The sequence below is a fragment of the Rattus rattus genome, chromosome 3 (genome assembly GCF_011064425.1).
Source record: "Rattus rattus isolate New Zealand chromosome 3, Rrattus_CSIRO_v1, whole genome shotgun sequence".
Classification (NCBI taxonomy): Eukaryota; Metazoa; Chordata; class Mammalia; order Rodentia; family Muridae; genus Rattus; species Rattus rattus.
This window is the reverse complement of record NC_046156.1, coordinates 65,999,818-66,013,358: the sequence shown is the minus strand read 5'-3', so window position 1 is coordinate 66,013,358 and position 13,541 is coordinate 65,999,818. Positions and strand designations below refer to the sequence as shown.

Below are 13,541 nucleotides of genomic sequence, written 5' to 3'. Positions count from 1 at the left end.
CTGAGGCTGGGGGTGCGGATGCTTGATCTCTCTGGCTTTGCCCAAGGACAGTGGGGCCTCCTCAGCATAGAGACTCAAACACAGAATCAGCTGAGACAGACTTGATGGGAAGTGTAGACTCAGGTCTACCCTGAAGGTCTGGGCTGCATATAGACATGGGGTTGGGTTTTTAGGGATGCCTGGAAGCTCGGATGCCGGATGCCTGGACACCCGGATGCCCGGATGCCTGGATGCCCGGATGCCTGGGTGCCGGATGTCCGGGTGCCGGATGCCTCTGCTGTTGCCCTGGTTTTCCGGCTGCTCTAACACCCTACCCTAGGGCAGTAGTGAGCTGGAACTTTCATCTCCTGCCGGCCTTGCCCTGCTGCCCCTTAGTGCCGCCGCCTGGGATTTCTTGTTCCTGATGGGTAGTCTAAGGGCCAGGGTGGGGGTGTTCAGGAAGATCCCCTAAGGAAGGTTAGATAAGAGTATGATGAATGAGACCAGCGCTGTGGGAAGAGAGCGAGTGCTGGAGGCAGTTGTGGAAAGGGAGCAGCCCAGGGTAGAGAGAAACAGAAAAGGACAAGAGGCAAAAGTGGCAAGGCGAGCCATCACAGAACAGGGCTGGGTGATGGGCAGTGAAACTGAGACCCAGAGAGACCAGCCATCCCGGAAGAGAGAATGGATCTCCAAAGGCCACACAGAGAGCTGAGGAGGAAGCACAGGAAACAACCCAGTAAGAGGAGGCCACAGGTGGGAAGTAGAGCTGGATGGAGGGGAGGGGAAGGGGGAGGGCGAACCCTAGCCAAGAAGGTTGGAAGAGGGACAGGGCCCCAGGCTAAAGCCTGTGACAACCACCTCCATGGCTCATTCGCCTAAGCATCCCTGAGAGCAAGATTTTTCCTAACCTTCAACGGCCATTCCTATCAACCCTATGGGAATCAACATCAAGTGTTTGGAGTTCTTAAACCTTGGGTCACAGGGGTGGGGCTACCACCAGAGGCTGGGTGGAGATCTAAGACCCATGAGGAAGGAGCTGAGGGAGGCTCTCCCCAAAGTTGCAATCCCCAAGAGAGGGAGGGATGCCAGGGCAGGGAAGAAGGGGAGGGAAGAAGGACTTGAGCAGAGGCAAAAGGAAGCTGGCTGTTCCGCCAGGATCCTCAGCTGCACCACCCAAGTCCTGGCCCCTTTTGCAGCCTTAGCTAATGGCAGCAGCAGCCTCCGAGCCAGCCATCCCCACCTAAGAGCCAGGGGAGAGATGGGAAGTTTCCAATCAGACTGGGGAGGGAAGGAGGGACAGCCTATTCTGCCTCTGAGTCTCTCCCGCTGTCACTGTGGCTGTCACTGTCATCTCCTCTAGGTTCTCTTCCTTTTAGCCCCTGGTCACAGTCTGGTCTCGCTGTCCAGGATCTAGCTCTCTGCCTGGCTCTTTCAGGCATGTGTCTCTCTGCCTCTCGCTTCTCTGCACATCAACAATTCTACCTGCCGCTGCTTCAGTGGGGCACTGAAAAGCTCAGTTTGTCCAGTCGATCTGGTTACTTGGTCCCTGGCATCAAAGGTCCCAATGACAGCATGACTTTCTTTTTCATAACTTTTTTATTGATTTATTTTGTTTGAGGCAGGGCCTGCCTATGGCACCTTTGCTGCCCCCCCCCAACTCTTTGTAGCTCAGGCTGACCTTGAACTAGGGGCAAGCATCCTGTCTCTACAAGTGTGAGCTACCCTATCTAGCACTACAAAAATTACTTTCACTGTAAGTGTCCATGTGTGTTTATCTATGTATATGTGTCTGTGTGTTTGCATCCATGTGTGTCTGTTTGTTTATGTGTATATGTCTCTGTTAAGTGTGTCTGTGTGTATATACATGGGTCTGTGTGTATGTATCAATGTGTGTCTGTGTCCATGTGTGTCTGTGTATATGCCAGTATGTATTTGCTCCTGTTTTCTATATGTGTATATCTGTGTTTCTGCATGAGTGTCTGTGGATGTCTCTGTATGTGTCTGTGTGTATGTATGTGCATCTGTGTCCATGTGTGTCTGTGTGTGAAAATGCATATGTGTCTGTGTATATGCATCCATGTGTCTGTGTGTTTATATGTATGTGTCTCTTTCAAGTGTGTCTGTGTGTGTATATGCATACATGTCTGTGTGTATGTATCCATGTGTATCTGTGTGTATGCCCATATGTATATGCTCCTGTGTGTATCTGTGTATATCCTGTATGTGTATATCTGTGTTTCTGCATGTGTACCTGTGGATGTCTCTGTGTGTATCTGTCTGTTTGTATCTGTGTGAATCTATGTGAATGTGTCTGTGTGTATCTATGTGAATGTGTCTGTGTGTGTCTATGTGAATGTGTCTGTGTGTGTCTGTGTGTACCTCTATGTGTGTCTATCTCTGTGTGCTTCTGTCTTTCTCATGCTTGCCTATTAGGTTGGCTGGCCTCTGGCTCTCTAGTGCTACTGTTGAAATTTTGTCTGGCAAGGAGCCCACATCCCAGGCTTGGTTTCCTTTGGGGCCAGGGCCTCCTGTCAGCCTTGCCTCTCTCCTTAGAGTTTCAACTCTTCTGCCCTGGTTGACCAATTACAGTTCAGTGCCTGGAGTCAGACAGACCTGTTCCCATCCAGCTCCACCACTTGGTAAGATCTTGAGCAAGTCTCTTAATCCTTTGAGCCTCTGTTTCCTCAGCTTACAAAGTGTAGCCAATCCCAACCTCAGAAGGCCATTGTGAGGAATTAGTGAAGGAACATAACAGGAGAGGCACCTCATCCTGAGCTGGTGACAGCCCCAAGTTCACACCCCCTGCGACAGTGAAGGGGTGAAGCAGCTTGGAAGGTTTGCTTTGGCGGCACGCCCAGCCGAAGCCTCCTTCCCTGTTGTTCTCCTCGTTATCTCTATTGCTTCTATTAAATAATGACCTAGAACCTACTTGTGTTGTAATGAACGCTTATACGGGCCAAGGGGACTAACATTATTAGTAATCAGACAGATGGCGATGGTAAGAACAACGGCTTGCTGCAGTAGCCTTTCCAGAAATGCAAAATGCTCTGCAGAGCAACGACGATCATGCCAGACTGGGCCATGATCCTTTCTGACTTACGGTTCCCAGTATTCATCCTGTAAGCCACTGTAGTAATCTCACCATGGGCGCTGCAGGGCTGTTCGCAGCCAGTAAACAGAATGCACCCGATCTCTGTACATGCTGCCTACAGCCCACAAGAGCCAGAGCCGGGGCCCAGGGAACAGGTCATGAAAAGACAGAGTAAGATGCTCCCAGCCAGGGAAGTCCTACACCAGTGTGTAGATTAAGGTGACACAAGGGATCAGCTAGATGACAGCAGATAAAGGGCTTGCAGAGCAAGCCTGGTGACCTGAGTTACATCCCTGAAACCATTTAAAAGGGAAAGAAGAGAACAGATTCCACAAAGTTGTACTCTGACTGCCACACGCATGCCATGGCACTCGTACAAACACCCATGCACGCGGCATGCGCACACACACACACACACACACACACACACACACACGAATACATTTTTAAAGATTTATTTTTTAAAGTGACACACAAGGGATTAGGGTTAAGTGACAAAGACAGTTGATATGATTAGCAGTGGAGCCGAAAGCTACTCTTCTCTGGGGTTCTTCCACTGACAGCTTGGGGCCGCAGGCAGGAAAGGAGGAATTTACAGGAGACCCTTGGCTAGACTTCCTGGAGCTAAGGCTTTCCACACCAGAACTGGCAAGCTTCTGGAGGACTCATGAGCAACTCGCAAACATGCCCGTATTGGGAGGAAGCTACTGCATAAAGAGTGGGAGAGTCACCCCTCACCCCCTACCACTCTGGTTTCATGTTTAGGTTTGGGGGTCATTTGCTTTTGTTGTGTTTTGGGCTGTCTTTTGTTTTGTTTGTCAAGGAGGCCTCAAATTTGCTATGTAGCTGAGTTTGGCCTTTGTGCTCTTGTTCCTTCTGCCTCTGCTTTCCAAGTGTTGGGATCAGCCATGCCCTAAAACTGTTTAGCCTTTGCTCAGGTAGGAGAGGAGGTGTCAGCAACCTGCCTATCTCCATGGTTGGATCATGCAAATCAATCTCTCTCTCTCTCTCTCTCTCTCTCTCTCTCTCTCTCTCTCCCTCTCTCTCCTCTCCCCCTCTCTCTGTCTCCCTCCCTCTCTCTGTCTCCCTCCCTCTTTCTGTCTCCCTCCCTCTCTGTTTCTCTCCCTCCCTCCCTCTGTCATCCCCCCTCGTGACCCTACATGTGCCTAGTTCCAGAGCACATTCATGTCACTAACCCTACATGTCCAAGGCTCTGGATTCCCTTATTTTCCTCTTCCTCCTCCTTATCCTTCATTTTTAAAAACCAAGGTCTTACTGTGTAACTCAGGTCCTGGAACTCTGTGTAGCCAAAGCTAGCCTCCACGTGCGAAGATCTCCCTGCCTATGTCTCCTGTGTGCAGGACACTCTAGGCTTTTAGCCCATACCCAACTAGAATCTTAGGAGCCTTGCTCTGAGGTCTTGCTTTCCAGTCTTTAACTTGTAGAAAGGCCTTGGGGAAGCGCCATGACTGCTGGGGCTCAGAGTGGCCTCTAAGACCTACTATGTTCTAGAGGTTTCTGACACTCAATCCACCACCCAGGGATGCAAGGCCACAACACCTCAGGGCATGTCAGACATGTACTATCACAGGTCCCACCAGCCCGTGTGATCAGTATCCACATTTTGAAGACTTGAGATGATTGTAATTCTCATTAAAGTCAAGAAACACTGCCACACACAACATGCTTGAAAGTCCCAGGGAAACTCAGAAAGGAAGATTTGTGACTACAACTATGCAGCTATGCTGAAGGGTCTTGTTAAATCTCTCTCTCTTCCTCTCTGCCTGCCCCTCTCCTGCCCTTTCTCCCTCCCTCCTCTCTTAAGTCTCCTTTGGAATGACAGGAGGTTGCTATATACCAATGTCTGTCCAATGTCTATGTGTCCCAGAGACCTACTATGGTCTAGTTGAGAATAATGCCTTCTTCATTCTGAACTCACCAGCTTGGGAGTCCCAGAGCCAAAAGTAGCACCACCTGAGCCACCCCAAGAGCAGGTTCCACATCCTTCTCCATGGCCCTCCCTCTGCCCTCTCATTCATCTTGTCCTCTTCACATCGACTAGAGGCAGTAGAGGCCAGCACCCTCTCTCTAACCCAGGTTTGCTTCAATGCCTCCTCCCCTCCCTCATTCCACCTCAGGCAGGCCTGTCTTACTGGAATAGCTCGAAAACCTTCCTCTGCTCCCCATCACCCCGCCCCTGAGAACTACAAGACCCTTGCTACTTGCCCATAGCTTACCAGGCACCTACGAATACAAGGCATAATGCCGGGATGTAATCCAAAGGGCTAGCACTAAACAAGACAGCAGGGTTCCTGTGCTCTGAGGGAGAGCACAGCTGTCAAAAAGTGACACTACTGAGTGATGGCTTGAACAACAGATAGGCTGAAAGGGGAACTATGTGGGATTAGCATCTCAGTGCACAAAATACGTCACACAAATTCATGGAGGTTTCATACTGTCTTTGGCCCCTCTGGGCTCATCTTCAGCCAACCTGGCCTCTTTGGGATATCTTGATGGCCCCAAAATCAAGATCTAGACTCTTTTTTTCCAGGAGGTGCTACCCACCAAGACGATGTATGATGTGTGAGTCAGTCACTCTTAGGACCTGGCTGGCCTCGTCCATGGTGGCTGCCATCTCCAGAAAACCCGAGAAGCCCTCAGAGCTGGGTCTGCATGGCCATGCTGAGAACACACAACTTTTACTGCTCTAGAAAGGGATGTGGCCCAGCTGGGTACAGCTGACTGACGCTATGCACCCAGCATTTGGGCTTCGGTGGAAACCTTTCTCCGACGTGAAATTGTTGTGAAGTTACTAGAATGGGCCACCAAGTTGGCCAGCAATCCCAACACTCAGGAGGTAGAGGTAGCAGGATCAGGGGTTCAAGGTCAGCCTCAGCTAAATAGTGATCGAGATTCAGCATTGACTACACGAGAACCTGTCTAAAACAACAGAAACCGTTACCAGGGTGTATTTATGCCACTGCTTCTGTACTCAAAGTTTAGGGGGGAGGGGGATCCTTCCCTCTTCTCTTCTTAAAAACAAAATCCTGCTGAGCCCTATGGACAGTTTGTCCCTCTGTCTGACTCCATGTGGGGTTAGAATGGAGGACCATTTGCCTTGGGCTTAGACCCAAGCCACTGCCCTGGGGCAGTCTTTGAGCAGTAAGGAGGTCTGCACAGAAGCTGGTCTGTATATACAAGAATTCTTGCCTTAGCTTCTCTTTTCTGTCCTGAACCCCTCCCTCCATCCCTCCCTCTCTCCCTCCCTTCCTTCCTTCCTTCCTTCTTTCCCTCCTTCCTTTCTTCCTTCCTCACCTCCATCTTTTCCCTTTTCTCTTACTTTCCCCAGGCCTTCAGTCCAAACTCGACCCTCTCCTACCACCCACCATGTACTGCAACTGCTTCTCGGAAGGCATCCGGGCTGCCCCTGTCAACTACTGGATCTCAGGTAGGCCTCCCTGCCTTGAAGCTGACTTGGGCAGGGCCTGAGGACAGCAGGTGATGCTCACACTGCCCCCCCCCCACAGGTCTGGCCTTCCCGGATTGGGCCTACAAAGCCGAGTCGTCGCCAGGCTCCCGGCAGATCCAGCTGTGGCACTTCATCCTGGAACTGCTGCAGAAGGAAGAGTTCCGCCATGTCATCGCCTGGCAGCAGGGAGAGTACGGGGAGTTTGTCATCAAGGATCCAGACGAAGTGGCTCGCCTCTGGGGCCGCAGGAAGTGCAAACCACAGATGAACTACGACAAGCTGAGCCGGGCCCTCAGGTGAGAAGACAGTGGCCAGCAACGGGAGAGGCAGAGCTCAAGGAAAAGGGCTGTGGTTCCTGGCACTCCAGGCTGCTTGCCACTCTTGCAGGGCTTGGGTAACGCCCTCACTGTGGGAAGATGGCTGGTGCCCTCCAGCAACTTCCAGACTAATGGAGAAGCCTTCCAGTCTCTCCCTTCCTCACAGAGGCAACTCTCAATTCTCTAGGTATTACTACAACAAGAGGATCCTGCACAAGACCAAAGGCAAGAGGTTTACCTACAAGTTCAACTTTAGCAAGCTCATTGTAGCCGACTGTCCTCCATGGAAAGTGTGGACACCCTCCACCCCTTGCCTGCTGTTGAGGCCCCCTGCCCTTTGTCAGACAGCCTTGGTGCCTGTGGCTGAGCAGAGTGAGGTAGGCATGAGTCCCTGTTCGCAGAACTCTGACAGGACCTGTAGTCTTCAGTCCTGGAGGCCCCTGGCCACTACCTTAGAGCCCTCCTGGTATTCTAGCCTTCCATATTCTAGTCCCTGAGAGCTCTGGGATCTGTTCTTTGTGATCCACACCCACCTGTGAGGAAGGATGATTTCTGTGCTAGGTATTATCTTTTAGTGGTGGGTCCAGAGGGAAGGCTAAAATGGTGCAGGGGAGGGTCCAAGGAGACCGAGACAGTGGGCAACCCACAGCAGCCACCGGTTGCTTGAGGATCGGTAAGGGACTATTTCATCATATTAACAACTGGGTGATAGCCCTGCTATGACTTACAAGACTACACACCAGAGAGAGCCTGTCCCACCCAAGCTTTCCTTCTCCTCCCTTCTTAGCCCCCGAGTAGCATGCTGTGCACACGGGCCACAGGAACTCAGCCAGCTCGAGAGAGAACCCCACGGCAGCCACCAGAGGCCTCTGGGGACAAGGACAGCAGCAGCTTCAGCAGTGAGTGTTGAGCACAGAATTGGTGGGGATCTCAAACAGAGATGGGGAGCCTCCCAGGGCCTGCCTGGCTAAACATATGCCGAAGAAGGCATGAGACAGAGATCTTCATTCAGGCAGTGTTTAGCGAGTCTAGCTGTTTACTGGGCATGGGGCGCAAACAGGAAAGATAGGCTGAGTAAGAAGCAGAGGCTGGTAGGAAGTAGAGATGGGAGGGCTGCCGTCACTACGGGTGCTGGGAGGGCACAGAAGAGCGCTCTGGGATCCCTGGGAGAAGAGAAGTGCAAAGATGCCGCGCAGGGTTGGGGATTTAGCTCAGTGGTAGGCACTGGGTTCGGTCCCCAGCTCCAGGAAAAAAAAAAAAAAAGATGCCGCGCAAAGGGAAAAGTGGGAGCTGTGCGAATCTGGGAGGCGTATTGGTAGGGTGAGTGGGAAAGCAAAGGCGGCGTGGGAGACAGTCTGCCAGGCCAGCAGCTCACCGGGTCCAAAAGGCCTCAGAAATAATTTGAAGAATGGAGAGTTCAGGGGGAAGAGGTGATCAGGTTTTCGTTTCATTTATTTGTTTTTGTTGGTGCGGGAAACAGAACCCAGGGCCTTTATAAGCTCATGGAGCACTCTACCTACTGAGCCACGCCCCTGCTTTCTATTTCACTTTATAAACTACAAAAGGTTCCAGACTGAAAACGATCTGACTGAAGGTTTCTAGACCTTATGATACAATGTCGAGGCGGTATGCATTCCGTGACAGATATCATATCTAGAAGTTTGAAGTTTGCCCTTTCCACTGGCTATGAATAGGAGGTGCAGGGAGCCGCCTCTCCAGTCACCTACACAGCAGGGCAGTAAACAGTCAGCACTCCACAGCACGCACTCCACAGCACGCACGCTGCGCGGCTGAACTGACTCATTCCGTACGTTATATACACCCCACACGCTCTTGATCTGGGTTATTTTTAACCCACACCTCGTTTATCAGCACATAACCCTGTCATGAGCCAGCGAGCATCTGTATGCAGGCTGTGTGTGGCAGGGACTCCGGAAGAAGTCATTCTCTTATTGGAAGGCTTTTTTATTATTTTAAATTATGTGTAGGGGTGTGTGTCTGCATACGGGTATGTGCATTCGAGTGAAGATGCCCTCAAAAGGCCAGAGGCATTGAACACCCTGGAGCTCAAATTATAGACAGTTGTGAGCCCTCTGACAGGGGTGCTGGGAATAGAACTCAGTGCTTCTGGAAGAACAGTCACTTAACCACTGAGTCATCTCTCAAGCTTCCGTTGGGAGGGTTGTTGTAGTTTGGTTTGGTTGGGGGGGGTTGTTGTTTGTTTGTTTGTTTGTTTTTAAACAATCTAAGAAGAAGACTCTAGGACAATGGGGTGAAGAAGAGATCTCAGCTGAAAAGAGGTGGGCAGACAAAGTTCATGTTCTTTCTTCTTTCATCAGATGTTTAATCAATCACCTCCTGTTTAATGTGTCCTCTTGTGTTTACTGTGCCTTGACCCCAAAGGAAACACCATAATTTTCTAATATTATTTATTTAATGTATAGATAAATATACTGTAGCTGTCTTCACACACACCAGAAGAGGGCATCAGATCCCATTACAGCTGGTTGTGAGCCACCATGTGGTTGCTGGGAATTGAACTCAGGACCTCTGGAAGAGCAGTCAGTGCTCTTAACCGCTGAGCCATCTCTCCAGCCCTGAAACACCGTGATTTTAAGGAAGAAAGTTTTACTGTTTTTTTTTTAAATACAACTTTTAAATAGTAATTTTTTTTAATTTTATGTGTATTGTTGTTTTGCCTGCATGTGTGTCTGTGTGAGGGATCCCTCTGGAACTGGAGTTGCAGGCAGGTGTGAGCTGCCATGTGGGTGCTGGGAATTGAACCCGGGTCCTCTGGAAGAGCAGCCAATGCTGCTGAAGCTGAGATGTGAGCAATGCTGCCTTTCTGAGGCTTTTAGTCAAGAGGCTAAAGGCACTACTGATGGATACGCTGTGTGACTGCTGCTTGGCGCAAAGGGGGCAGACACTGAGGGTGATAGAGACAGCAGGGAAGACTTACTTAGCAAATGACTTGGAGCCAACTTCCAAAGTGCACACAGGCTCAGCTGAGTTTGCAGGAAGGAAACAGACCAGGAGGTCAAAAGCCTGGAACAGAAAGAGGGACTGGGAGCAAGCTATCGGTGGTACTTCATGATGGGGTAAAAGGAGAAGGCAGTCACTGATAGACACCAGTGACTCTCAGAGCAACTAGGTCAGGATTTCTGTGGAAAGATCCAACCCAAGTGTCTTCTGCAGAGGTCCATGCCCCTCCACTTCAGGCAGTTTTGAAGATAGGGACTACCCACGTTTACCCACCACAGTGTAGGGCATGGGGCAGGCCATGGATGCGGCGTGGTTGGGCCATCAGTCTGGTATCCTAGAGCTACCAAGCACATGGAGGGCTTCTCTGTTTCTCCAAGCCCCTTCTCTTCTAGCACCAGAGTGCTGAGGATAGCAAGCTTATCCCTTTGGAGCGGGCTGCTTTCCTTTCCTTCACGAATATACACATTCCCTCCCTGTGCTTGGGTCCTGAAGGGTGTAAAGGTTTTAGGTCAGCAGAGGGCTGGTAGCAGTCACTTGTCATGCTTCTCGACTGGAGTTCCACTTCGTGCTTTCCCTCTACCCTCACTCAGGTCATGCAGTACCAGGAGAGGGAGTTGCTGTTGGACACTCAACCAGGTTCAGGAAATGGGGGAGACTCCAAATATCTCCTCCTCATGCCCATTAGGCTACAGTATGGACACAACCTTGACCCCAGGAGCTCCTGGGCTCACAGCCTTTCTGTAGGACAACAGCCCTTACCTCATCTAAGGGTCTAAGGAGAATGACACTGGCCCACAGAGAGAGAATATGGTGGCAGAAGGAGTCCACGTGTTTTCTCATGGAGAACATTCTGACTATTTTAGTCCCTCACAAATCTGACTTGAGAAATATTCCTAGCTAATGAACGTCTATATTAATTAATACCTGATCTGTTTTCCCAGGTTTTATTCACTATATCACACCCATGTGACCCCACTAGTCTCTTAGCAAATTGATGTGACCTTGCTGAAAGAGGAACACTTTAGGCAGGCTCGCTGAAACAGGAAAACATTTTGTGGAGCTCTGTCTAGCTATTTCCAGGAACTCCAGCCTGGGCAACCCCTGTAGGGGCCTGGCAGGTGGGAGGGGAAGAAGGTGAGTGTGGATGGAACGGAAGGAGGCAAGGGAATTATGGGACCAGCATCAGACAGAAGAGGACTGGGGTTCTCACACACGGTCAGCCCCAGGCTCATAGTCATGAACTCCAATGGGCCCCTTATTACACATACTCTTAGCAGATGCCTTTGACCTTAACCAGGAGAGAGGACTTTATGGACCAGGAGACAGAGGCCTTCATAATTAGATGACAAGCACCTGTCCCACAACCAATTCTTTATCCAGTTAAATAAAGTCTGGAGCCTTCGAGCAGGATTAGAAAGAATAAAGGGTAGAATCACTGGGTTAGAACACAGAACATTCATTCAGTCTCTCAACACATTTTTACTGTGGACTTAATCTATTAAATCTGGACTATATTCAGGGAAGAATACATCCCTAACTATGATTTCTAACAGAGCCTTGCGTCCCAGGAAAGGTGGGAGAGGACAGCAGGAGCAAGCGCTCCCACAAGGCTCTCAGAGTCTCAGGAAATTCCATCCAGGAGAAGTATGAACCAAATGAGCAAAAAGAGGTAGACAGATGACCCCCACACACACTCCATCCCCCACCCCAGCCTCATCGGGAGAATACTTACCTAAAATGCAGGAAACCCAAGGTCTGGGACTCCAGCACTCCGGAGGTGGGGGTCAGGATAATCAGGAATTAAAGGTCATCTTCAGCTGCAGAACAAATCCAAGCCAGCCTAGCTCTGTGAGATTCGGTCAGAGGAAAAGGGAATGGAAGGGAGGGGAAGGGGGAGGGAGAAGGGGGAAGCAAGAGAGGAGAGGGAAGGGAAGAAGAAGGAGCAGTGGGAGGGGAGGTGTCTTAGTTAGGGTTTTACTGCTGTGAACAGACACAAGGCAATTCATAAGGACAAAATTTCACTGGGGCTGGCTTATAGTATCAAAGTCCATGGTCATCAAGGCAGGATCATGGCAGCATCCAAGCAGGCATGGTGCAGGAGGAGCTGAGAGTTCTACATCTTCATCTGAAGGCAGTGAGGAGAAGACTGGCTCCCATGTGTTTAGGAGGAGGGTCTCATTGCCCACCCCCACACCTACTCCAAAATGCCTTACTTCCCAATGGTGCCGCTCCCTGAGCCACACCATCACCACAGAAGGAGAGGGAAAGGGCAGCAGAGCGTCTTGGGGAGTGGTGCCCTCTTGACCATTTCTCTCTCTGTCTCTAGGCTTTGGCTCTGTCCTGGGCCCAGGTTGGCAGAGCCCTTGCTGCTGTTTCTGGAACCACCAAGGTGATCTGCCCAGCTTTGCTTCCTTTGCTTCTGTGCCCTGCCTCTGCTGTAACTGGGCCCACCTCTCAGGGCCCATCTTGCCTCCTCTTTCCCCAGAGCAGCCACTTTTGGAGTCCTTAAAGCCTGGTCCTCGGCTCCCCAGCCCCATGTGGATGCCAGGTGCCTGGCATTTTCCAGGGCTACACCTTCTGGCCAGGCTGAGACAGGGCACTGAAGCCCCTGAAGTTCCTCAGGCCCTGGGAATTGGTAGTAAATCCTGGCCCAGGGCCAAGCAGGCACCTGGATTCCAATGAGGGACTCTCCTTAGAGACTCGGGGACTCAAACTTGGAAAAGGAATCCCTATGCCCCCCAATCCAGAGAACATGAGAGCCATGTGACCTTCGGATCCCCGTTAAATCCTGCCCCCACTTTTGTATCACTGGAGGACCCAAAGGGTGAAGCTGAACCAAGGAGGGGCAAATGTGGGCGTGAGGAAACGGAGGTGGTGCTCCTCCCCTACTACCAAATTGCTATCAGATAAAGGAGACATTGTTAACTAAATTTTTTAATTTTTTTGGAAAGAAATGAGATTAAGGGTTTCTATCACTAAAATTGTCTCATGCCTACCCCCAAGAGGGAATGAAGGGGCTTTTGGCTTGAGTTTTAGGTCTCTTTCTCCCTCTCCGCTCATTCCCCACCCTGGCTAAGGTTTCCTGGACCCTTCCCACACCTTCACATATTTCTCTGCCCTCTGTCAGCTCAGCCACTAGGAACCTCTGTCCCAAGAAAGTTCTTGATTCTGCCTCCATGACCCCAAGCTCCAGGCAGGTGCGGAGAGCGGGAGGGGTTGGTTCTTGCATCTGTGTAATACTCCACTGCTAACTGAATAAGAATAATAAAAATGCCCTTGGCCCCACAGCCTTTCTCCGGTGCACCCTGGTCTTGGCTGAGTTCCTTCTCTGTTCCGATCAGTGGTGGTGCCAAATGCAACACAGGAGTCCTGCTGGGAAACGCAGAGGAGGGCCTGAGGCTTCGAGTGGGACCGGAATCACCCAGCGAAGCTCCTAGTGTCACACCAGAGAGAGGGGCAGTGGTGAGGGAAGCCCGTCCCAAAGAAAGAACAGCAGAGAGAGTGGGGGGGGTGCCAAAGACCTTAAGACTCCCGCAGAGGACCTCTGGGCAAAATTCTAATGGTCCGAGTGGGAAAGGAAGCTGGTGCTAAATGTCCTCTGCCTTTGGGTTCCTGAGGATGGGCAGCAGGGCTGGTGCCAGAGAACAAAGGGAACACATAAGAAAGAGCGTCTCTGTTTACCCACAGATGAGTCAATGGGGAA

General features: G+C 50.8%; 1 protein-coding gene across 1 annotated transcript; it reads left to right on the top strand.

Moving 5' to 3' along the window:
- The first annotated feature begins 660 nt into the window (after window positions 1–660).
- LOC116895430 (ETS translocation variant 3-like protein) lies at window positions 661–12,231 on the top strand. Its single transcript, XM_032896707.1, has 6 exons — window positions 661–715; window positions 6,420–6,518; window positions 6,598–6,835; window positions 7,044–7,233; window positions 7,644–7,725; window positions 12,179–12,231. Exons 1-6 carry the CDS (start codon window positions 661–663, stop codon window positions 12,229–12,231), a joined length of 717 nt encoding a protein of 238 aa, XP_032752598.1.
- The last annotated feature ends 1,310 nt before the right edge of the window (window positions 12,232–13,541 follow it).

Excerpts from the sequence above, each read along its gene's own strand:
- LOC116895430 (XM_032896707.1), top strand. The coding sequence starts at position 661 with ATGGATCTCCAAAGGCCACACAGAGAGCTGAGGAGGAAGCACAGGAAA. Across the intron at positions 6,836-7,043 it reads AAGCTGAGCCGGGCCCTCAG|GTATTACTACAACAAGAGGA; the intron begins GTGAGAAGACAG and ends TCAATTCTCTAG. Across the intron at positions 7,234-7,643 it reads CTGTGGCTGAGCAGAGTGAG|CCCCCGAGTAGCATGCTGTG; the intron begins GTAGGCATGAGT and ends CTCCCTTCTTAG.